Consider the following 23,702-nt stretch of genomic DNA (forward strand, 5'->3'; position numbering starts at 1 on the left):
CTTTGAATCAGGTGTGTCGTAAGTCATATAATCATGATTGCTATGCTCCAATGCTAAGTAGACATGTCTAACTTGACACGTAGGACCCAACTCATCGCAGCCCGAGCGATTTCGAATTCCAAAAAAGCGCGTCAGTTTAGACGGATACCCCAATACTACTCTTCACCCTCCTCACCAATTCATTGAACATCGCATTGCGTCCACTCCGCGTTCGCTGCACTGCGTCACGATTTTCATGCGCCCTTCTCAAGAGATACTTCATGCATTCTCCAGTCGACCCCCACACGAGATACTTGTACGCTTCGATGGCCTGGGACTTCGCTCGTTTCTGCCCCCGCATATCGTCCGAACCTGTCAGACAGACCAGCTCGCAGCTAACTTCGTCCGCCATGCCTTGCAATTGTGCAAAGACTACGTCGGTACTGACCTCCCCATCGGTACAAATTTCTCGAGCCCGCCTGACGGACTCGGCATTGTGAGAAGCAATGACCAAGCTGATTGGGGGCATTTGAAAGTCACCCTGCAAGACACTTCCCCATTGTTTCTTGAGAAGACTTTCGGCAATGCCATCGTAGCAGGTGTCCGTGCCTGCTTTCGTTTCGTGGATGAGGTGTCTCGGGTCGGATCCAATGTAGGCACCGCGCACAAGTTTTACACCCAATGTAAAGCCTTCTTCTCTTGCGACTCGGAGATGTCTTGAGAGAGTGTTTGCGGTTGACTTGAGGTATGCCTGGTACGTCCCGTGGACGAGGGCTTGCCCAGGAACGGTATTGTACTTTCGCATGTACTCCATGGTCCAGTCGTCGATACCAGGTTGCAGAGAGGCCTGTTCGGCGTCGAATAAGAGGCGAACGCCACGCTCTATAGCGAGAGAGCAGATGGAGTTGATGGCGTCGGTCAAGGCGGCAGAGGGTGGTAAACGTTCTGAAAGAGAATGTAGTGCTTGACGGCCGGCACCAGTGAATCTATCGAAACATTTAGTAGCCGTGGTTTGAAGGAGCAAGACGGACAAATGAAAGGAAAGGGTCCTACTTTAGGGCAACAAAGTCTCCAGGTTCTGCCAACTGTACTGTCTCCAAGGTACCTCTGGCCCAAGGAATAATCTCGTTGCGAATACATTCTTCCGCAATCTTGCCTTCGCTGCATGCACTGAGTTCCTTTTTCTGAGCGTCGGTCAAGACAACCTCCTTTGCGTATCCCAGTATGACACCTGAGAACCCGACGTCTTTGAGGCCCTTGATGGTTCGGCCAACTTCGGCTGGGGTTTCTCCGGCGCAGAACTGTGCGTAAAACGTATTCTTTAGGAAGAAGCGTAAGAGCGGGTTCTTGTCTGGGTTCAGCAGCGGGCTGGCGGTGTGTGCAAGGACAGACATTAGCCATAGCGAGGGGGGAAGAAGGATAGGCGAGGAGGATATTGTTGATGTCAGTAGGGAGCGGACGATCACATGCAGAGGAAGGATGGATAGGGGTGCTGGCAGGCCCATTGGTGGTGGCGGTGATGAGGATATTATCGCTAATGAGGGCGTCTTAGGTTCGACTACCACGTGTGTAGGTGTTGTGTCTGCGTCTAAGAGGTGATTATTGGACAAAGGCCGTCTAGCAGACGAATGTATGAATCTACTCGGTGCCCTCGTGCAAGGGAAACTGCCATGTTGCTGGATCCGAGCGCGGGAAGCGGACGAGAGGAAGGCGGCAAGCAATGATCTTCTCCAAAAAGCATTACTGTGTTGCTGGGCAGGTACAAACATGACCGTAGCTCAAGGGCCGCAAGGTAAGCACGCCCTTTGTACAAGCTGAGACGTAGGATAGCAAGAGCAATATTCAGAGGCAAATGAATCAATGCGAGATCGGGAATAAAGCTTGAGAATTGAGGGCAGGGTGGTGATTGCTTAGATCCAGGGCACCTTCAATTGATGAATAGCTAAGGTATTTACACGGTGATATGGAATATCAGCGCGGGAGGGTATTAAAGATAATGGAACCGACGATCTTACACATGATATAGCCTTATCTAGCGTTCTTTGCATGGCGCCCGAGCCAACAGACGATTCTTCCCGGGCTACCGCATGGGCTGTGCCGTTATCTCAGGTAGGCCGGGGTCAATGGTCAAGAGGATGATGTATTGCTGGTCGCCGAGGCCGGTCAGATAGCCAAAGATGGCTTTAGTCAGGTTGAACCAAGCTCGGCACCGGTATCTCCTCCCACAGACCCGTCACGTGGAGATCTTGTGCCACGGAGAAACAGCCGACCGTAGCCGGATGCGGAGGCGGAGCGTTCGGACGGACCCTGTTGATGATGCAGTGCAATTTGCAACGCCTCCATTGGCGAATAGTTTTGGCCTGTGATGACGGTGAGTTGGATTCCATTTGGTGGTGTCGATGCAACCAGGATTTCCTGCGACTCGAACATTCCAGTGTCTGTGACTTTTGGGTCTGCGGTCACCTATCTGGTAGGATGCCAGGCCGGGAGGTGAGGTACGGAGAGGCTGTCCTGCGGCAGACTGTCTCAATTCCGCGCGGCACAGGGCCAAGTGGGCCACGTTTGATACAGGCGGCGCTCCTTCGCATTGCTGAGGGTCACGCGCCAGCTTTGTCGCATTCTGCTTCACCCAGGCTTGGCGATGCCTGGTACAACCAAGAATCCGTGGGTGCACAGCACCTGAACCATGGCTTATTGCAATGAGGTCCCTCTCTTTCGGGAGAGAGCCCTAGATTAACCACTCTGGGGCTGATCGGCCTTCGATGCCTTGCCAGACCCAAATCGCCGGCGTAGAGATTCGACATAGCCAATGGGACGGCCCCGAGCAAGGCCAACCGCGTCTTGCAGTCCACCGTATACGAGTCCAAAGAGGAGGCCGTATTTTGCTGTGCGAGCTGCCGTCGGGAGGGAGAAACGGTCTAGAGTGAAGAAGAAGTATCAGTATGCGCATTTTATGTGCCTGCATGGGATGGAGTTGACCTACTCCACAGACTGAAAGTACCGGCCACGGTCAAACTGGCCGAGACGGTGCTGATGAGATCGCTCTGGCCTCGACAGCGATCGATAGTGCTCTCCAAGCCAAAGGCCATGAGGGTCCAGAAACTGAGTCTGGCTCCCATGGTCAAACCTTCCTTGAGGCCGCCATACATGGTGTGGTAGTTCTTGCTTTTATGATAGAGATACCATCCGGTCGTAGTCGTTGGCATCTTGTGTGCGTGCTCAGCGCGGAAGCGCAGCTGGGCTATGCGACCTCCATGTGCCAGACCAAGAGTGGTTCCGATACCAAAGCCAATAAGTCCCGCGAGCGGGATACGTGCTGGTGTCGGGATGGAGAGGCGAGCCTCTGAAGGCTTCTGGCCGAATCTGAGGCTTTCGGCCAACGTCATCTGCGGGCGTTCGGCCATGGTAGGGTTGATATTTGGAGGATAATCGGTCTCGGATTGTGTACTATGGTGTTTGCTGGCGTAGTCAGGCATCTTATACGAGCCGGCAGTCTATGGCTGTTGGCAATTGAAGACTTTGGCGACGGGGACCGGGATGCACCGTCGAGGTGCTCGCTCATCTCAGGCGCAGAAGTCCGTGATCCGTCAGCTTCAAGGAGCTTGGGCCACTACCACCATCAGAACACGAAGTCATGTGATTTCGCATTGGGGAAAGTGCCCCGCGCACCCGAGCTCCGTCGCGACTCCCCCCGCTGCTTACTTTACAGCTGCTAGTTAATTATTACCTTGCCTTAATTCTGCACTCACCGGCGATCCCCAACCAACATCTTGGTTTGCGACATTTCACCGTCGCCTCCAATACACGACAACCTGCCTTCAATTACCCCCAAGGTAGAACAAGAGCACTTGGTTCAAGGCATTTCTGTTTTGCAAAGATGGTACGAACATATCTAACCAGTCTATGTAGCGTAGCTTGCTAAGCTCCTGGTGCTAACACTCCTGTTCAGCAGATCGACGAGACCTTCTTCTCGGTGCGCTTCAAGTACGGTGCCCATACCATCTTGATGTTTGTCGATGGCCAACAAAAATTCTCCGAAGTAACTGTTTCGCTTCTCGAGGTGCTCCGTGACCGCTTCCCCGACGGTCTCACAGTCAACCACACTTCCCCCGAGGCGACCGCTATTCCCGAGGGCGACGTACAACTGGCTTATGCCTTGCCTGTCAATGCCACCGATTTGACGCAAGGGTGGAAGAATATCAAGGTCACTGACAGCGATACGCCAGTTGCCAAGGGCTTCAAAGACAATTGCATTGTCGCGTTCTCATTTGATACAGATGAGCCCGAGTTCTTGGTCGACATCCCGACTCTAGACGATGAGATGGAAGATGAAGAGGGCATGGGGTCTGACGCATGATGGACGATACTTGGGGGTTTAAAAACGATGCATGCATGGCGTTGGGCGATGGGTTCACAGGATTATGAATCATGTGCGTCAAAGTTGAAAAGTGTGGCCTTTCACAGACACGCAGCAACATCTGTCTGCACAGATGAATATCAGGCAATAAAGGATATTATCTTGATTAATACACGCTTGAAGTTAGCAAATTGAGGGCCCAAAACATCCTGGGCACGGAACCAAGCTTGATTTTAGGTTGTTAGTCCCTGGGCACCCAAGACAGTCCATGATGGCTGCCACGACTGGAAAGACAATTGGGTAAACAGCCGTGGCCTTCAGAATTGCCGACTCATAGGCACCTATATCGTCAGCTATGGGCTTTTTATGACTTTGTTATATCCAGAAGAACATGTGAAATTGAACCTCAATTGGTAGGAAGATGCATTCATCGCACTTCGCATCGAGGTAAGAAACCACCGTTGGGACAGGGTCTGGATCAAATGACGTCGGTGGCCTGGACCCGGCCACAGCAGGTCACAGGCAGGAAACAGGGGCTGCTGGGGTCTCCACCACACCCCGGGGGCCTAGACACAGGGCTTGGCCAGGGTTGCTGTCGCTGTATCCATTTGGACCCCTTTTCCAGACATGTTCCGTCCCATGTCACCCCCGAACGCAAATTGCGACGGAAAGCTGGACGAAACAGGAGGAGCTTGTTTTTATTTTTTTCTTCCCACCTCAACTTGTCACTATTCATACGATTCGGTTACTCTTTTCGTTTGGCTTCACTCCTCTATCCAGAACAAGGAGGTCCGGCACCAAATACAGCTGCAGAGTCATCGACTTCTGCTTCATGCTGCCGTCTACATGTCCCTCGTGGCCCTCCTCCGCCATGGCCTCCGCCTTCTGCTGCCGCTGGCGGTAATCTCGACCTTTTACCTGTATCTCTATCCAGTCTTCCTTGGATGCGCATTTCCTGTCGCTCCAACTGGCAGCGCATCGACGAGCCCGAGCCACGTCGCCGACAGCAGTGCTGCTGCTTTCCTCGAAGCTGCGCGACAACACATTCCTCTACCAATTCCCCTCCGATCAAGCGAAGCTCGCCCCGCGCCTTTCCGTCTTCTCGCGCTTGGTGACCCCCAGCTCGAGGGCGACACGTCCATTCGAAAGCACGATGGTCCAATCTTTCCCCACGCGAGAAGCCTGTGGTCCCATGTGACCTTTGGGTCGAATCACTCGTTGCGCCAGCGCATTCGTCACTGTCTGCACGACATTGTCGATATCTTCTGGGAGGACGTCTTTGACGAGCTCGAGTCCATTCGCAAGCGGATAGACCTCTTTGGCAACGACTTTTACCTGGCACATATCTTCCGAACGGTACACTGGTGGACTCGCCCTACCCATGTCACCGTGCTCGGAGATCTCTTGGGTAGCCAGTGGATTGGCATTGAAGAGTTCCGGCGCCGCGGCCGTCGGTACTGGGATCGCGTGGTGCGAGGGGCCGAGAGGGTTCCAGACGAAGCCGCAGTGTTCCCGGCCATGGAGTATGACCTCACCGACTACCTTTCCCCATCTGGTGAGCCCTCTGCTTTGTGGCCGCGCCGTGTCATAAACGTGGCCGGCAATCACGACATTGGTTACGCCGGCGACATCAACCAGGACCGCTTTGGCCGATTCGAGCGCCTCTTTGGCAAGGCAAATTACGAGCTGCGATTCGAGCTACCCATCCAAGACCCGGAACTCAACGCCACCATTGTGGATGACGAGCAAAACCCCGAGTCCGATCGCCTTGCTCCAGAAATTCGCGTCATTGTCCTTAACGACATGAATCTAGATACTCCGGCCAAAGACACGTCTCTGCAAGACGACACATATGCCTTCATCAACGCAGTCATTGAGACTTCAGCAGCGGTAGAATACAGCGGTCATTTCACCGTTGTCCTGACTCACATCCCGTTGTACAAACCTGAAGGTGTTTGCGTCGATGCGCCCTTCTTCGACTTCCACGGCGACCATGACGGTGGCGGAGTCAAGGAGCAGAACCTGCTATCGGCTGACGCGAGCAAGGGCTTCCTCGAGGGCATCTTTGGCATGAGCGGTAACACGGAGGCGCCCGGCAACGGCAAAGGTCGCCGCGGCGTCATCTTGAACGGCCACGATCACGAGGGCTGTGACACGTACCACTACATCAACCAGACGAAACCAGACCAACAAGATCGGTCATGGGAGGTCGAAACCTGGCCGACAGCAAAGGGCCGCGGCGCAGTCGGTGCCGCTGGTGCGCCGGGGCTGAGGGAGATCACAGTCAGGAGCATGATGGGCGACTTTGGCGGCAACGCAGGTCTGCTCAGCGCCTGGTTTGACGAGTCCACGTGGACCTGGCAATTTGAATATGCAACCTGCGCCTTGGGTACCCAGCATTTTTGGTGGTTCGTCCACATCATCGACCTCATTGCGGTCGTAGCACTCGTTGCTTACGGCGTCCTAGTCGTGACAGCGACAAGCAGTGCCTCCGTTGCAGCACCAGCTCCAGTCCTAGTGGAAAAGAAGATGGTTCAAAACGGGGAGGCCAAATCATAATAATGTTGCTCAAATACCCGGCCAGGAAAAGCCTTGTCTCATTTCTAGTAATCAATGTCATTTTGTAGCATTACTCGCACCCTCTCGCAATTTCCATTCGGCATGCTGTGAGATTATGTCAGTCCTTTCCGTTGCGATGGCAACATCCGGTAGTGTTCATCCATCGCCGCGATGATTCATAAGTATAAGGGTGGTCCTGTCGTTGATAGAACATCAGACTTTCATCCTCAAGCTGCCGTGGATATTTTCCATCAGTCGAGAACGACCGAGCTGCCCCTGGCTCTAGGTTCCACGATACATCTCCCAAGGCACCACTTCCGGACAGGTCCGCGGTGAGGTAGTTGGTGAGGCGTTCAGCTCGTACGTGCAAGCCTGCGATATGAGAAATAGATCATGCTGTGTTCTCTGTCACTTGCCAACACTGCGCATCTTCAGCTGTAGCAAGGCAGGTAGTCATGAATTCCGTAGAAGTTGCACGAGACCGACCACATGGCGGTGAGACATCGCCCAGTAGATCAGGCACGCAGCGCAATCTGGCAGCCCCTGCGCAGCGGCGCCCCCTGAGTTCAATGCATCGATCCATTGCAGTACGAGGGTAGAGTACGGGGACGTAATGTCGACGCGTTCCAAACGATACTAGCTACACTGGGTCACGCAGCTTTGATTCAGCGAAAACACGACCCTGTCACGTCGTACAAGTGCCACGGAAGCAAGTCCAATTCTATTGCATCATTGAAAGGACGTTTTGTCGCACGTATTTTGTCTTATTCCTGCTATAACTACCGATATCCCTTGCTCGACGCCGGTTGCCCTGCTTACCGGGAAGAGCAAGGCGAAAGATCTCATGATGGATTCTATAAGTGTTGCGCTGGTGCTGTTTCGCTATCAATTACGGTTATACTAGTACGACCTTTTGCACGACATCCGGTAGGAGCAATAGCATTCATTCTTTGGTCACATGAGCTCACGCAGACGTTTTCCATCCCAAAATACCCAACTTTGAGGTGGTCTTTGACGTCGAGGAGCATCCGAGGCTTATCGAGAAGCACAGAAACCGTCACCAGACCGGGAACCATTGTCACCTTGATAGCATTGTTGCTGTGCCAGCCTGTGCTTCATCGCGCAGCCTCGTGCTGGGTAAACCGCAAACATTGATGCAGATGATCTTGTGGTGATACTACCCTGTTTTACTGGTTTTGATATCGAAGTCCGGAAAAGACAACAGGGCTTTCTTCGAGGCAGAGAGGGTATATAATTCAGAGCCACGGCGAGGTTGAAAACATGGATTAAGAGCATCGACATCGACCAACATTGCAATATAAACCCGAAACTTCGCAACGGCAACTTGAGGAAATCTATTTTATCATTAGCGTTCAACAACACCTCTAAGAAACAAGCCTCGTCGCTAGTTTCTCGATACCATCACAACATGCGCTTCTTTCAACTCACACTCTTCACCCTCCTCACGGCACGCGGCCTAGCCGCGCCAACCACACAAAAGCCAGGCACCAACTCACTCGCCGAAGCAGACCCTCTCATCGAGGCAGGAAAGACGCCACCATTCAACCCATTGTGGCACTACTGCCAGATGGCCTGCCGCTGCGACGACTTGAAAAGGAAAGACGGGGACGGGTACGTGAGATCCTCATCGCTTTGCAATTTCATACATGCCACAAAAGAGTGTTGCTGTCAAGTCTTTCCTAATAGACTAACCTTTTGGCAGATTCTTCCAATGCGTCACAAACCCCAACTGCGAGCAGTGTGCGAGAGTAGGGATGAAGAAAAACCCGCACCCGGCTTAAGCATTCTCAACCTTAGGAAAGTTATGTTAGACGGCTGGAATCAGATCAACGGAGGATATCTGGAAAACTTTATCAGGATACCGGCCACTGAAGGTATGTGATAATGGCGAATAGTAATACGGCCTGCGATGATTCATGATGAGAAACGGACGACGGGCTGGAAACCTGTAGGCTTGCAGTAATGAACAATGGACATCAACTGAACAGTCTGGATCTGGAATGGGCGAACGCCTCGCTTCTAGTTTGATCTAAATGCACCACTTGACTGCAGCATGAATTTATATCGCACAATGGTACGTCAACTTTGATTGAGCCATTGCCTCATAGAGGTGGTCTGGCTGTGTAGTAGTATACAGAGATTCGTACATATGCAGACCCGCGTCGTCAAGTCTATGTGCAAGCTGGGACGCCTCCTCGCCGTCCAAGCTTGCCTGATAATACAAATACAGATAGTTTTGGTAAGAGGAGAGAAGAAATGGGTCTCGGTAGAATGCACAAGACGTGCTGATTAGCCAAGGGGGTTTTTGATTGTGCGTGGCAGCCCCCTCTTTACTGCTTCTTGTTGGCCTCGTCGCCCTTGACGAACCATCCGCTGAAGGAGCCCATCATGCTCTGCATGGCTTCCTGCTGGGCCTTCTCCTGCATGGCAGCTTCCTCCTTGAGCCACTTTTCACCGTTTTCACGAATCTCCTTCTCGAGCATCTCGTAGTTGCGCTGACCGCGCTCGCGGGCAATGTCCTGGAGCATCTTGCCCTGGGCGAGAGCCTCGTGGGGATTCTGTTCACCATCAGGGGAAACCATCAAGGCCATGTTAGAGGGCTTGAGGCCGAGCATGCCACCCAGCAAGCCCATACCTGAAGGCGCCTTCTTCTTCTTGGCCTCCACCTGCTTGTTGAACTCGGCACGTGCAATCGCCTCGCGACGAGCAAACTCGGTAGGAATGTGCTTGCCCTCGAAGGACTTAAGAACCTTGCGGACATCGCCGTACTGCATAGTGTGGATGTACTCGAGGAAGGGAATCAGGCTGACAAGTTCCTTGTCCTTGGACTCGCCCTTCCACTTGGGAAGAACAATGGCGTTCTCTGGCTGGTTCTGGACGTGCTTGTCGCTGCTATCGATAATGATCACCTTGGACAGGTCGCGGTTGAGGTAGGACAGATCCTGCGCCAGAGTTAGAGGTAGTACTGATAGTGGTTGAGGGGCAGTCTACGAACCTTGACAACTTCACCATCCTTGTACTTGGTCGCCTCGCGGTAGAGGGGCCACATGATGAAGCGGTAGGGATCAAGTTTGCGAACAAGCGGCTCGCCAATGGCGAAAGGAACGCTGGTGAAGAGAACCAACTCGTAGTACTGGCTCAAGTAACGCAGGAAGTAGTCGACGCCGGGGCGCTTGGCCACTCTCCAACCGTGCTCGCGGGTCCACTCGCTGTGAACGAGCATATCTTCCAAGCTGATACACAGGGTGTAGGGACGCTCAAAAGACGGGTCGGGATCAGGTAGCAGCTTCTCAAAGGCTGGCTCCTGGTAGTAGTTCAAGAAATCGCCGGTACGAGCGGTGACTCTGTTCCACCAAGCGCCGAATCCCCAGCCGTTCGGCGCATCCTCCGCGTGTCGAAGCTCGTCTGCCTTGTCTTCCCAGTTGCGGCCAAGATAGACGGCACCGGCAGCGCCGAAGCCGACAAAGGCGAGGAACATGCGACTCGCAAACTGCTGTCTTTTCCTGTCTGTTGATGAGACGTATGCCGAGTCGGGAAGCTCTCCACGTCCGCGACCGCCGCCCTGGGCCACTGCCTCCTCTTCCGCGAGGGCAGCCAGTGCGGCCTTGTTTGTCGCACCAGACATCTCGTATGCTAGGGTGGAGGGAATTCCCTGGGTGAGATCGGGCAGTGGGCCGGTAGGTGCGGCAGGCTCAGGAGCTTCGGTCTTATCGGCGGCATTTTCGGCGTCGGATTTGGGAGTTTGGGTTGAGGATGTCTTGGATGAAGCTTCGGCAGCCTCCTCGTACGCGGCTTTATATTCGGGACTTGACGACGCCGAGGCCTCCTCTGGCGTTGAGTCGGAAGACTTTTGCTGGTCAATCGGCTTGTCTGAAGAAGAGCCTTTCGGTTTGTTGTCCTGCGCGAAACCTCTGGCCCATGATGAGGCTAGGAACTGCGGTCTTCTCGCAGCTGGTGTTGCGACAGAGCGGTAGAGCTGCGCCGCAGTGGGCTGCAGACGCGCGATCCGAGCTGCCCTTGACAGCATGACGTTTCAAGGGCCAATGTAGACGTAGCTGTGTATTGATGGCTTCGAGCCTGGATAGGTGTCTTGATCCAAAGGTTTGATAAAAGATTGGTGCGTGTTGCGCCAGCTGACGGGAAAAGATGCCGGTGCTGGGGAGTGATGTCGAGGTGGAGTGGGTTTGGCGATATTCCTGACGAAGGCACTAGAAATTTTCGATGAGGAAGCACTGGACCACCTTTGAACTTTCTGACCAGGGGAACGAATGACAGCTCGTTGGGTGCACGGTGCCATGAGAAGCTCGCTCGGAACCTCACTGTGGCTGTCCTGCAGAGCCTGGAAGGTGCCCCAGGGGCCAGGGAGCTGGTGCCACTGTGGCCAGGCATGCCAGGGTGAGAATGGGACCTCTGCAAAACAGCTTTGATCCACTACCACTCTGTGCCGAGTATTCTCCGGATAAGTCATCGGCGATAAGTCTCTACTCCGTATCTACCTAAGGTATTCACATTACCTTACCTTACGGTCCTTACCTTACCTAGGTAAGGCCCTGTATCCGTACCTCAAATGAGGTCATTCTCGATGCAGATGCGGCTCCACCTCTATACTTTTTCATCAACGATTGGCCATTTCCTTCAATGCTTAGTTAATCAAGCGCACGTCCTCTGGCAAGCGGCTCACGTGCGAACCTTGTCCCAATGGTGGACGCGCGATCGATGTCTTTCGTCCCCTCCGGCAGTGACCTTCATGCATGAGTTGCATCCACCACCGCCTACCTACTGAGTGTCCGTCCATCCTGAGTGCTGCCACCCCCCCCTCTCATAACTGCGGCCGACCCCCAAGACTTGCACTCGCAATTCTTCCCACTTCGCATCTTCCTCCTGTTGCAACCCTCGAAGAGCACCCTCTAATTTCCTTTCACCTGGCCGAAATCCTCAGATATAGACACACCAACACAAACTGTCCAAACTCAACCTAGCACAATCCCAATTTCAGTCTATCGTCACCATGGCTGTCGCGCGTGGTGAATTCTAGAGGGTGGTCCCCAAGTTCGCATCAACGATCACAATGGGACCACCCTCTGTGATTCTCTACGCTCTGCGAGACTCTCCGTCGACCTGCAACAACTTCACCAACCAAACAAAATAAACACAAAACTATTGAAATCTCTGCACATAACCACCAGATACCCTCCATTGCGATAAAAACCGCCCCGCCACCCCGCCACTTCCGACGTTCCCACCCACCAACACTGCTGGCGCATCATCAAAACCTCAACATCTTGAATACAGATTGGGTACCTGAAAAGGATTCAATAACCCAAGATAAAATCGCATCACGCATATCAACCCGAGCCACTGACCGCCATAATGGTTCGACGCGGCAAGATATCGAGAGCCGCCGGCTCGTCACTCGACCCCACGCCGATCGCGTCTGCTCTTACGACACCACTAAGCTCCGCCTACCCCTCGACCTACGCCTCCGAAGTTGAAATAGACGCACTCGGAGACAGCATTGGCTCTCTCACACTGAGCGAGAGAAGAGCAGCCAGGAGGAAGGCCAAGCCTTTTGCATTCATGGCTTTGCCATCAGAACTTCGCCTCAAGATTTACGACTACTATTTTGAAGGCAGTGGTGGCGTCGTAGACCTCGACCCGGACAACTACAAGACCTATCACAAAAAGCTCGGAATTCAAAGAACTTGCCGTACTGTCTATCAGGAAGTCTCTCATTACTTCTATAGCAGCCGCTCGTTCCGTATCTTCCCAACACACCCGGGCAAGTACTTCAAAAGCAAGAAACCGCTCTTGGCTCGTATGAAGCCAAGCTCACGATCGTACATTACATCACTGGAGCTTCGCCTTGGTCCCGGATGGAGCAAACCACCGCGAGGATGGGTGGTTACGCCAGCCCTGGGCCTCCACGAGTGCGTCAATGTTCGTCGCTTGACGGTGCTGGTTGAATGCGATCCCAGCGACGGCATTTTCAATGGGTTTCGCCGGTCAGACGGCTTCTATGAAGGTTTCAGCCAGTCCCTCCTGACAGAGGTTTTCAACCAGATGCCCTGGATCGATACAGTCTATTTCGACGCTTGGCCTGGTGTGAAGAAGTCGGGCGGGATGATGCGGGCCCTGCTGGAAGTGACCTCAGCAAACAACCGGAAGATCAGATGGGGCCCTGAGAGAGGATGGACTGATGGGCCCGAAGAAGACGAGGTCAAGCCAAGCAACTCCTTGGTTATAGTGCCTCCGGCGTCAGAGTTCAACACGTCCACCATGGGCGTACTGGTCATGGCTTGAGTGGCAACAATTGAAATTAAACGGCGTGGACTATCAATTTCCCTTTGACTTTGGGCAAGCTCGCGAATGAAACTGAGCTCTTTCCTTTTGGGACAGGAAGGCATGGGCATGAAGGCGGGCATGAATTTTTCGGTTGAGCATTGTGCTGCTCCAGGTAACCGACACCACCATCCCTCCTGCGACGAGATTGTAATACTAGCATAACGAGGAATGAGAATGAGGACATCGGTCACCATCACTACCAAGCTCCTTGTCGTTGAGGTAATTGATCCATGATCGCCTGGGTGAGATCTGAGTGTCGTCACTAAATTTGACTCGAACAACAACAAAGACTTTTGAAAAGCAGTGAGTTCATGCCATTCATTTCCTACATCAAGCCCGTCTTCAACGGTCCACGCGAACTCATACATTGAACTTTCAGCACCATGAGAGAACATGGCATTGACTCTTGCTACCCCGCGTTTTCGATTCCTACCAGTCACAGTCAGCCATGTGATAGTGGCAGCTGGCCTTCTAACGAATCCACTTGCAGCATCCATGCTGAGCCTGATGTTACTTCTTTAGTTTCGAGACTCCCTCCTCTCGGGTCTTCCCACCATCAAGAGATGGGAGCTTCCCCGCGATTTCGGGAGGGACAGTGCGAGCCATGCGAAGCCCAGGGTCCCAGGGGTTCAGAGGTCCGAGCTCTGTACGTAGATGACCGGGGCCCGGACGCCGTCTCACCGACCGCCCGGCCCCACCATCCCACCTTTCCCAGCGCGGCCAAAGGCAGGCGGTGGATTGACGCTTTCCAAAAATTTGGTTTTGTCCCTCTGTCGCAGTCGCAACAGCCTCGCATCCCACCTCGTGCAACGCTTCATACATAGCTTTCCGCGCACACAATCCCTCCATTCGCCTGTATACCTACGTTCCCGGAGTTTTCAGCACACGTACACAACTAAGCAAATTGCTGGTCGTCCAATCATGCCCCTCGATACCTCCACTTACTCCATGGCGCTTCTGCGCGTCGATGGCCGCCGCTGGAACGAGCTCCGACGCCTGCACGCCCAGATCCGTACCCAGGAAGCCGCCGATGGCTCGAGCTATCTTGAGATGGGCCACACAAAGGTCATGTGCGTTGTTACGGGTCCTGCCGAACCTCAGCGTCGCGGAGGCGCTGGCGGTCAGTCCAAGGAGGCTGCCGTTACCGTCAACCTTGTCGTCGCTGGCTTCAGCTCTGTCGACCGCATGAAGCGAGGCCGTAACGACAAGTAAGTGCATCATCGAGCTTATGCATATGCGTGTTGCCTTGGACTAATCATTCAATCCTTGCAGGCGGTCACAAGAACTCGAGGCTACCATTGCCAAAGCTGTTTCGGCGAACCTTCACACACACCTCTTCCCCCACAGCAGCATCACCATCTCTCTGCACGTCTTGTCGCAGGACGGTTCACTTCTGGCCGCTCTTTTGAACGCTTCGACACTAGCACTTATCGACGCTGGTATTCCCATGACCGACTACATTGCCGCTTGCACCGCAGGCTCGACCTCTACATACGCAGCCGCCGATGATGGTGCAGACCCTCTACTCGACCTCAACACCCAGGAAGAGCAGGAGCTGCCGTATATGACAGTGGGAACCCTGGGCCTCACGGACCGTGTTGCCGTGTTGGTGTGTGAAAGCCGTGTTCAGGTCAGCCGGTTGGAGGGTATGCTTGCAGTTGGTGTGGATGGGTGCAAGCAGGTGCGGCAGTTTATGGACCGTGTTGTCAAGGAGAAGGGCCGCCAAATGGTGCAAGAAGGCACGGTAGAGAAAGGCACCGGGCTGGATTTAGAGATGGAATCGTGAGTGGAAACATGGAGGTCAGCATCAACCACAGAAGCGGCTCAGCGGTATTGGCAATGGTCAGATTTCTCCCATCATATTGATTAACTAATGTACACACGACACAGTCCAAGCTAACCATCCGTGCAGAAACCAGAAATCAAGCGGATGTTTACAACTCATCATGCGACGCGGGGGCTTCAGATGGTGCCTCCTTGGGCGCCTCCGTCTCGGGCTCGGCGGTAGGGCCAGTGGCTGCGGTAGAGGCGGTCGCACTGCTCTCTGAAGACTCGGGTTCGATCTCCTGAGCTACCAAACCTTCAGGCAACTGCTTCTTCGCCCCTTCACCAAGACGGATAGCATCAATCCAGCCCTCGACGCTCGCCACCTCAAAGTCGCCCTCGTAGTGTCTCCACCAGTTCCGGCGTGCGTTGACAGCGATGATCTCAACCTCGCTAGTAAGGCCAAGGCTCTTGAGCACAGTGGCCGCGGCCGGGTTCTCGTCGGGGACAGAGAAGAAGGGGAACAGCTTGCGCTTGGCTTGGCCGTGCTTGTGGGCGATCTCTGACAGACTGGTAAGCGCCTTCTCGGCCTTTTCGTTTTCCTTGGAAGGCACGAAAGCCAGGACGCAGGTGTGGGACTTGGTGTTGAGGCACTCTGACAGGAGCCTCCCAGGCGTGTTGGCAATGGGCAACGGAGGAATAACGTTGAGGACAGGGGCGGCTTGCTCTGAAGACGGAGTCTCGGCGGCTTCGGGCTCGGGAGTGGACTCCTGCTCGGTGGCAGTGCTGGTGGTCGACTTTTCGGACGCCGGCTTGCTCTTCTTCTCAGACTTCTTGTCGGCCTTCTTCTTGTCGGCCTTGGGCGCGGGGTCGGGGTTGGGCGAGGCGACCTGGGAAATGAACGACACCAGCCCATCCTTCTTTAGTTCTCCATCGTAGACAATAGGTTCCTTGTCCCCGCCGGGCAGTAGCACCAGGGCGGGGAAAGACTTGACTCCGAATTTCTCGACAGCCTTTGCCTCCTTGCTGCGAACCTGACCAACCGTGACAGCGTCGAGGAAGTCGATGGCGACACTGCGGAGCAGGGCGCTAGTGGTGCCCTTCTCCGTGAAGAGGATTGCCTTGGGCTTGTCACCCTCGAGGAAGGAGTCGAGATCCTTGTCGGTAACGCGCTTGACGTGGTTGGTGATCTTGTCGACGACAGCCTCGACGATGCCGGTGGCGGTACGGGGACCCTGGTAATCCTCGACAACGGGCTTACCGGGCTTCTTGCCAGGCCTCACAATTTTGAGGGTAGGGAAGCCTTGCACGCCCATCTGACCGCAGAGAGGCTTGTTGGCATCCTCGTCGCAATCGACGGCAGCAACCTTGGCCAGACCATTAAGGTTCTTGGCAGCCTTTTCGTAGGCTGGCTTGAGGTTCTGGCAATGACCACACCAGGGGGCATAAAACTCGACAATCTAATAATACACTCAGGTAAGCGTACTGTAGCAGATGTCATATAAACGACAGCAAGAAATAGAGGAGAGGTCTCACCGATGTGTAGTTGGATTTGGCAATCAAACTGTCATAGTTTTTGGCATCAACTTGGAGCACAGCAGAGCTCTTTGGGTACATGCCAGCGTGGGCGCCGTGTAAAGCCGATAGAACGGCAGCGCCAGCGGCAAGTAGAGTGGGGTGATGCATCGTGGTGGATAAAGTTTAGCAGCAATGCACCTTATCTTTTGTGTGAGTGTGGGGTGGGCAAGGTGAGTAAAAGTGTGCCAAACGGCAGCAAGTGATGTGACGCCAGAGACAATGGAGACGTGGATGGCTAAGGTAGAAGGAGAGAGGGAGAGAGAAGAAAGAGAGGAGGGGAGGAAAGGAAGATGGGAGATAAGAGAAAAGGTGTGGGAATAAAAAGTCAGAGCATGGAACTGGGTTCAGCCAAGTGAGAGAGCTCTGTCCTCGTCTGCATTTATGGAACTGGGACAGCAAGCAAATGGGAAGCACAAAAGTTTAGTTGGCTTCTTCGCAGCGCAAAGAGGCCAGCGTGGAACTGTGAGACGCGAACCCCTCACCTTTGGGCTTAATTCAGTCTGGGAATGGAACCATGGAAATTTCCAGTCAATTGAATCAAAGCATCTGGCCTGAGCACCAGCCACATACCCCACACCAGCTCTGCCGAGCTTGAGCCACAATTCAAGGAGCATCAGCCACAAGCCATAGTACACTAGGTACCTACTGCGTAGGTAGGCTCCTTAGGTAAGGTACTTCCCTTGAGTGGACGTTCCTGGAAGTACCTTCCATACCTGACCTCCTCACCCAAAGTACCTACCTAAGGTAGGTAAGCACCACCGTGGATTGCGCAGGGCAGGTACGTTCCCGGTGACCTTCCCACCGTAGACCCCGCTGTGAGGTGATGTGCGCTGTGTGGGGAAACTTTCATGTGCTGTGCTGCCCGCTGCTGCAGCGTCCTGCGGTAAGGCTTCCAAGATACGGAATACATGTCCCTCACCTCTTGGTGTAGCACCACTCGTCGCAAGTTCGCTACCCCTTTGCGCCCGTGAGCTGTCACCGAGCAAAGGGTCTTTATTTTTTGCCCCCATTTCTCTCGTCCGGACCCCGACACTGATCAAAAGCGTCCTTACCCGATACTATCCATCGCGCTCCTCGAACCCTCTTCCTCCTCGTCGCAGCCGCCGCCGCAGCCATGGCCGAACCGATCCCCGACAGCCTGCGACAGGCAGATATCACGAGATTCATCAATCGCGCAAACCAGCTACGGCAGCACAAACCTGTCGTAACCTACTGGTGTATGTCCGGGCATCTCCATCAGTACTGCATGGCCGGAGGATGCCCCTAGATACTGACCGGACACACGTAGGCGAATACTGGGTAGTCAATCAAATCCTAGCCAAGGGTCTGCACAATGTCGACGATGAGAGTCTTTCATACACGACAAATCTCATGGACAGGCTTGAACAGGTCAGCAAGATGATGGTGATCTTATCGTTGGTGCCGTGCGCCAGAGACTAATCGTAGCCCTGCCAGACCAAGACTGAAAATGCTCAAGAAGAAGCCATCACCGACGACACAGTGGGACAAGCATATGTTGAGCAGTTCGCACAAGAAACTCTTGACAGAGCAGAGAAGGTTATGCGCGCGAATCGCGTCACCAGGTGCGCCTTTTTTTTTTTCCACCGATAGCACCACCTGCCTTGTCCACTAACGCCCTTCGAACCCAGACAAACCGCCGATACCTTCGATGCCGCTGCAACCTTCCTCCTACTGGGCAATATTTGGGGCCCTGTAGATGAAGAAACACTCAAGAAGGTCAAATATGCAAAGTGGAACGCTGCTCGGATACTCAAGGCTTTGAAGGAGGGCAAGGACCCCAACGAGTCAAACCCCAAACAGGAAGAGCCCGCGGCCGAGGAAGTTCTTCCTGCGCTGGATCCCAACGACCCAGACGTCCAAGGATTAACATCCCCAAAGCCTGCCTCCGTAGAGGATGACCCGGAGACCGAGTTTTACAAAAAGGCATCGGCACCGGCAGAGACCGCGAAGACGACCGAGCCCAGCGAGCCTGAGCCTGCCCAGTCCAGCGTGCTCGATCTCCCATCAGTGCCGTCAGCAAACGACCTCAATCCGCCGGTACCACAGACTCAGGGCTACTTTGACCCTCCCGAACAGTTCCCGCCATCTCCCTTGAGCCAAACCGGCGTAAATGACCCCTCCGCTACGGCAAATGCTCTGTCGGCTCCTTCTCCTTATGCTGCATCCTCTACTGGCCCATCCATCAGCCCGGCCAACGCTGCGTCGCCGTGGCAGCCGCCTCAGATACCCCCTTCTAATGTTACCAAGTCACCTCCGCCTCCGGCGCCTCAGCAATTCAAGCCACCGCCAATTGCACCTCAGCCCAGAGCCCCGGTGGCTGCCGGCTCGCACAACTCGTGGGCACCAAGCAGTGCACCGTCGGATGACATGGACTTGCCAAAGGCGCAGAAGCACGCCAAGTGGGCTATTTCTGCGCTCAACTTTGAGGACGTGCCGACGGCAGTGAAGGAGCTACGCAATGCACTGGCTGCCTTGGGGGCTCAGTAGAATCTCCGGTGGCACCATGAGTTGAACTCTAGATTTCCAGGATAGTGAAAGAGCATCTAAGATCGCGCGCATCGAGTGGTTGCCTCGAGGGAGTGAGGCCAAGGCGTTGGACATGGGAATCCTATATTAATGACCAGCACTACATGCGCAAGCCAGTGTCTAATTACATGCTTCTCATGCAGCTCCTCCATTTACCCGAATGATTTGCCCCGTCACCCACGATGATTCCTTTCCTGACAAGAATATCGCCACAGAAGCGATTTCCTCTGGTGTACCAATTCTGTTGTAGGGGCTACTGGCAGTGATGTTCTTGAGCATCTCCTCCGTCTTGCCCTTGTAGAACAAGTCAGTCCCGGTCGGACCAGGGGCGATAGCATTGACGTTGATGCCCTTCTTGGCAAGGTCCTTGGCCATGTATTTGGTCATCTGCTCAATACTGCCCTTTGTCGATGCATAGAGCAGGTACGGCGGGGGAAGGCTACTTGAAGCGAGGACTGTCGTTGAGAGAAAGATGATGCGGCCGCCTTCCGACATGTGGGGGAGAGCTTTCTTTTCCAAAAAAAAATAAAAAAAATTAGTCATGTTGAACACAAGGACACGTGTAAATGGGTAGGATAGCATACCTGTACCAGGAAGTAGGGCCCCTTGACGTTGGTGTTGAACATTTGGTCAAAGTCCTCTTCCGTCGTATTCTCGACAGTGCGCATGTGCATGATGGCGGCGTTGGGGATTAGCACGTCGATTTTGCCAAACTTGTCGACGGTGACATCCACGAGCTTTTGCAACTCGACCGTCTTGGAGCCATCGGCGCGTACGGCAATAGCGCGGTCACTGCCAACGGTCTTTACAACCTCGTCGGCAGCGGATGCGTCGCTGCTGTAGTTGACAACGATCTTGGCACCCTGTGCGGCAGCATCAAGAGCAATGGCCTTGCCGATGCCCTTGGAACCTCCGGTGATGAGGATGACCTTGTCTTGGAGAGACATTCTGGGTGTTGGGTGTTTCTGGGACTGCCTGTAGATGGAGCTCTATTGATTGGTTGTGTGATGGGACTGCGTGACTGAACCGTTTGAAGCTCCTCGTAAAGTAATGTTCCTTTCCTGATTTCAAAAAAAACAACCAAATACAGATGTGGGCAGGCTTTGGTCATTTATACACCGGAGGTAGCTTTCAGGTGCTGCGACAAAAGATCCATCAACTCCATGAATGACTACATTCATGGAGCCTCGCAGACCCTGATCTGCAGCCCCAAGAGGCGTGGCTTCAGAGCTAGGCCTTCAAGACTTCGCCGCTTGAGAGCATAGCTTGCGCGCGAAGGCCGAGGTTGTGGGGAGGCTCTGGAGGGGAATATCAGATCGAGCTAACTGCTATCTCCGCAACTGTAACAGTAGGTGTTCTTCATTACTTAGTTGCTCTCGGGCGGCCATTCAAAGTTCTTTGTTTGGCGCGAAGCGCGAGAAAGGTACTTCAGTGAGTGACCAGCATATTATGGATACCGTAACTTAGTAACTTACCGGCTGTATCGGAGCTTTCAAGAAAACCTAGACCCGCCTGCTGCATCTCCCCCATTGGCACTTGTGCTAATGAAAGCTTGACGACTTAGCTTTGGCATAGTTTTGAATCCTTCTTTGCTCCGGTAAGGCTGAGTCGATTAAACTCAGTGACGCATATCCAGGTAACGGCTTGGTGTTAAGGTACCGTACCTTACGTCCAGCATGCCGCCGTGGCTAAGGTGATTTAAGGTACGAACGAAACAGAGGACTCGCTCATCCGTATCTGTCGGCTTTGGAGAAAAAGGTCCCTGCAAAACCGACAAGGAATAATCTCTCATTGGCTGATGGAATGGTGCAGGACATAAGCCTGCATTCGGCACGCCGATTGCCGATGGCTCCCATGAGATCTCTTCCGAGCCGCAGTTGATTCGTTTCTCCAGCCACAACTTGGTGGATTTGGTCTTGCCATGAGGCCAAGTAGAGATATGCCCGAGAAAACAAATCGTGCATGAGTTCCAAGGCCTCCGCGGACTTTGTGACGGTGTCATGGCCGTACATATCTTGGCAGCAACGGGCGACCGATTAACTCCATCTGACCCTACCTTACACAGTAGACGTAGCATGGCTCTACCACCAAAGACGTTCTTCGCACAACCAGCTCTATCCTGGAGCTATGGGAGGGGTTCACATCCATGAGGGTTGAATTGAGTCTTGTTGATGTCATCATAGCCATGGTAGCAGCGCCACCACACTTCAACCCCTCTTCTAAAACCGTCCTAGTCTTACACAAAATATCCAAGTTGCTCTGTAGGCAACCTATGAGACATGCGAAGCCAATAGGTGATGGCTGCAGCCAGGAGTGCTTATCAGCGGTGCAGACGTCTAGATACCGGGCCTCTTGAGCTATCCTGTTTATTAGTAAACAAGTGAGGGGCTTGAAAGTCTGGACTTGACTTTGCCCGACCCGTTCGGAAAGCGTGGATTCCAGTGTTGCACCAGTCGAGTCGACGTAATGTGATACCTATACCTACACACAGATTGCCATCTTACACTTAGTCATGCAGGTGTATAAGTAGTGGCCATCGCGCCGCCCCAAGTCGAGATATACGCAAAAGCAAACCCTCTCTTTCATAACACACCTCTTCTTCCTTCTTCAAGTCCTGCACTTCCAAGTCTGCTACATCATTATCCACGATGTCAGGACTTCCGAAAACCTTTAAGGCGGCCGTGATCGAGTCCAAGAGCGCGCCCCTCAAGATTGTTGACCAGGAACTGAAACAACCAGGCCCCGGCCTCGTCCTCGTCAAAGTCTTAGCATGCGGCGTATGCCACTCCGATGTGGGTATGGCCGAAGGTGGTTTCGGAGATGTTTTCCCTCGGATCCCGGGCCATGAGATCATTGGCGATGTGGTGGCAGTCGGCGAAGGCGTGAGCCGGTTCTCAGGCGGAGAGCGCGTTGGAGGTGCCTGGCACGGCGGTATGTCTGTTCCAGAGTTCTCATGCCTTTGCACGTTGAAAGCTCTTTTTCTAAATCGTGATATGTAGGGCATGACGGAACGTGTCGACAGTGCCAAAAGGGTTTCTTCCAAGCCTGTGATAACGAGACGATCAACGGCGTGTTCCGAGATGGTGGGTACGCCGAGTACGTGCTGCTCCGTGCCGAGTCGGCAGTCCGGGTGCCAAAGGACGTTGACCCTGCGGAAGCAGCACCACTTCTTTGCGCCGGTGTCACCGTTTTCAACAGCATCCGAAAGATGCAAATCGAGCAAGGCAATCTTGTTGCCATCCAGGGTCTTGGCGGCCTGGGTCATCTTGGCGTGCAGTACGCCAGTCGCATGGGCTACAAGGTTGTGGTCCTGAGTTCTGGGTCTACGAAGAAAGACTTTGCGATGAAGTTGGGTGCGCATGAGTACATCGACTCGAGCGCAACAGACCCCGTCAAGGAGCTCAAGAAGCTTGGGGGCGCGGCTTTGATCCTTGCGACGGCGCCCAACCCTAAGATCATCTCGCCGCTTACCGGTGGTTTACAGCCTGGCGGCAAGCTATGCGTCTTAGCGCCAGTCGGAGGATTGGAAGTGGATACAATCGACCTCATCGTTGGAGGCAAGTCGGTTTGCGGATGGCCCAGTGGACATCAGATGGACTCGGAGGAGGCCATTGACTTTGCAGCAACACACGGCATCAAGTGCATGGTTGAGAGATTCTCACTGGATGATGCGAAGAAGGCTTCGGAACACATGATCTCTAACAAGGTGCGCTTCCGGAGTGTGCTGGTTATGAGCTGAGCATATTGAATTGGGGCGTGCTGGTGGACAATGCGAATGCAGACTTGGACTGGAGTTGAGGAATGGCGGATGTTGAGGATGTTACATAACTATGGTGGGATTGATGGTGTGAAAGATGAGACTGGAGCATGAGCAATTCTCAAAAGTTGTCACCCACTTGATGAAATGACCAAGTTCCAGAGCAACAGTGAGAGTGAGACTGAGAATAGGACTAAGCATGAGACTGAGGGCAAGACTGAGAAAGTGAGAGAGAGAGAAAGAGTGAGATGGAATGTGAGAATGAACGAGTCGGCTGGCCCCAGGGAGATCTGGCTTAGGTAACACTCCTCGGTGATAAGGAACCGTTACTTCGTTACAGAGGACACTGATAGCGTCAGCCAACTCCGCATAGCGTTGAACCCCCTGGACGGACCCCGGAGACCGCCACGCGTGGCGGCGCCGGCATCTCCCTGGTTCCGTGTTCTCGGTTTCTGCGCGGAGGGGCCCCTTCCATCCTTGCCTCCCGTCCCTTTCGCGTCAGTGTCACGCGTACATTGGACATCAGAACCCCTCTCGCATGCGCATACTTTTCTTTCGAAATCAGCATCCGCATCCCATATTGGATTCTGGCCTGGCGATATCCTCGCTGACCTTGAACCATTTTCTATTACACCATGGTGGGGAAAGGGGACTACAACGACATATTCTGGATCACAGCCGTCTCGCTCCCGCTTCCCCCGTGGCCGAATTCACTGGCCCTGTCCAAAGCGATTCTTCTTCATCCTGGCAATGCAAAGAAGTTTGACAGATTTGTCGAGTTGAAGACCTTGTCCGACC

At 53.8% G+C, this 23,702-nt stretch overlaps 11 protein-coding genes across 11 annotated transcripts; 6 read left to right on the forward strand and 5 right to left on the reverse strand.

Moving 5' to 3' along the window:
• Positions 1-179: 179 nt before the first annotated feature.
• On the reverse strand, positions 180-1,373 carry PUT1_1 (proline dehydrogenase; the record flags this gene model as incomplete). The annotated part of the gene is made up of 3 exons (XM_065756080.1): positions 180-219; positions 294-965; positions 1,033-1,373. 3 exons carry the CDS (start codon positions 1,371-1,373, stop codon positions 180-182), a joined length of 1,053 nt encoding a protein of 350 aa, XP_065615320.1.
• Positions 1,374-2,712: 1,339 nt separating this feature from the next.
• On the reverse strand, positions 2,713-3,383 carry N0V96_000951 (uncharacterized protein; the record flags this gene model as incomplete). The annotated part of the gene is made up of 2 exons (XM_053198091.1): positions 2,713-2,897; positions 2,963-3,383. The coding sequence occupies 2 exons, from the start codon at positions 3,381-3,383 to the stop codon at positions 2,713-2,715; spliced, it is 606 nt and encodes a 201-aa protein (XP_053044429.1).
• A 473-nt stretch (positions 3,384-3,856) lies between these two features.
• Positions 3,857-4,336, forward strand: N0V96_000952 (uncharacterized protein; the record flags this gene model as incomplete). The annotated part of the gene is made up of 2 exons (XM_065756081.1): positions 3,857-3,859; positions 3,929-4,336. The coding sequence occupies 2 exons, from the start codon at positions 3,857-3,859 to the stop codon at positions 4,334-4,336; spliced, it is 411 nt and encodes a 136-aa protein (XP_065615321.1).
• Positions 4,337-5,182: 846 nt separating this feature from the next.
• Positions 5,183-6,895, forward strand: N0V96_000953 (uncharacterized protein; the record flags this gene model as incomplete). The annotated part of the gene is made up of 1 exon (XM_053198089.1): positions 5,183-6,895. The coding sequence occupies one exon, from the start codon at positions 5,183-5,185 to the stop codon at positions 6,893-6,895; it is 1,713 nt and encodes a 570-aa protein (XP_053044427.1).
• A 2,351-nt stretch (positions 6,896-9,246) lies between these two features.
• On the reverse strand, positions 9,247-10,943 carry TIM50 (mitochondrial inner membrane protein required for protein import; the record flags this gene model as incomplete). The annotated part of the gene is made up of 2 exons (XM_053198088.2): positions 9,247-9,858; positions 9,912-10,943. 2 exons carry the CDS (start codon positions 10,941-10,943, stop codon positions 9,247-9,249), a joined length of 1,644 nt encoding a protein of 547 aa, XP_053044426.2.
• A 1,343-nt stretch (positions 10,944-12,286) lies between these two features.
• Positions 12,287-13,216, forward strand: N0V96_000955 (uncharacterized protein; the record flags this gene model as incomplete). The annotated part of the gene is made up of 1 exon (XM_053198087.1): positions 12,287-13,216. One exon carries the CDS (start codon positions 12,287-12,289, stop codon positions 13,214-13,216), a length of 930 nt encoding a protein of 309 aa, XP_053044425.1.
• A 963-nt stretch (positions 13,217-14,179) lies between these two features.
• N0V96_000956 (uncharacterized protein) lies at positions 14,180-15,044 on the forward strand (the record flags this gene model as incomplete). Its single annotated transcript, XM_053198086.2, has 2 exons — positions 14,180-14,466; positions 14,531-15,044. The coding sequence occupies 2 exons, from the start codon at positions 14,180-14,182 to the stop codon at positions 15,042-15,044; spliced, it is 801 nt and encodes a 266-aa protein (XP_053044424.1).
• Positions 15,045-15,192: 148 nt separating this feature from the next.
• Positions 15,193-16,708, reverse strand: N0V96_000957 (uncharacterized protein; the record flags this gene model as incomplete). Its single annotated transcript, XM_053198085.2, has 2 exons — positions 15,193-16,482; positions 16,559-16,708. The coding sequence occupies 2 exons, from the start codon at positions 16,706-16,708 to the stop codon at positions 15,193-15,195; spliced, it is 1,440 nt and encodes a 479-aa protein (XP_053044423.2).
• Positions 16,709-18,068: 1,360 nt separating this feature from the next.
• N0V96_000958 (uncharacterized protein) lies at positions 18,069-19,108 on the forward strand (the record flags this gene model as incomplete). The annotated part of the gene is made up of 2 exons (XM_065756082.1): positions 18,069-18,157; positions 18,250-19,108. 2 exons carry the CDS (start codon positions 18,069-18,071, stop codon positions 19,106-19,108), a joined length of 948 nt encoding a protein of 315 aa, XP_065615322.1.
• A 174-nt stretch (positions 19,109-19,282) lies between these two features.
• Positions 19,283-20,094, reverse strand: N0V96_000959 (uncharacterized protein; the record flags this gene model as incomplete). The annotated part of the gene is made up of 2 exons (XM_053198083.1): positions 19,283-19,657; positions 19,732-20,094. 2 exons carry the CDS (start codon positions 20,092-20,094, stop codon positions 19,283-19,285), a joined length of 738 nt encoding a protein of 245 aa, XP_053044421.1.
• A 1,701-nt stretch (positions 20,095-21,795) lies between these two features.
• N0V96_000960 (uncharacterized protein) lies at positions 21,796-22,886 on the forward strand (the record flags this gene model as incomplete). Its single annotated transcript, XM_053198082.1, has 2 exons — positions 21,796-22,078; positions 22,147-22,886. The coding sequence occupies 2 exons, from the start codon at positions 21,796-21,798 to the stop codon at positions 22,884-22,886; spliced, it is 1,023 nt and encodes a 340-aa protein (XP_053044420.1).
• Positions 22,887-23,702: the final 816 nt, after the last annotated feature.

The sequence above is a fragment of the Colletotrichum fioriniae genome, assembly GCF_027942845.1.
Source record: "Colletotrichum fioriniae strain IMI 355084 chromosome Unknown scaffold_1, whole genome shotgun sequence".
In the NCBI taxonomy this organism is placed as follows: Eukaryota; Fungi; Ascomycota; class Sordariomycetes; order Glomerellales; family Glomerellaceae; genus Colletotrichum; species Colletotrichum fioriniae.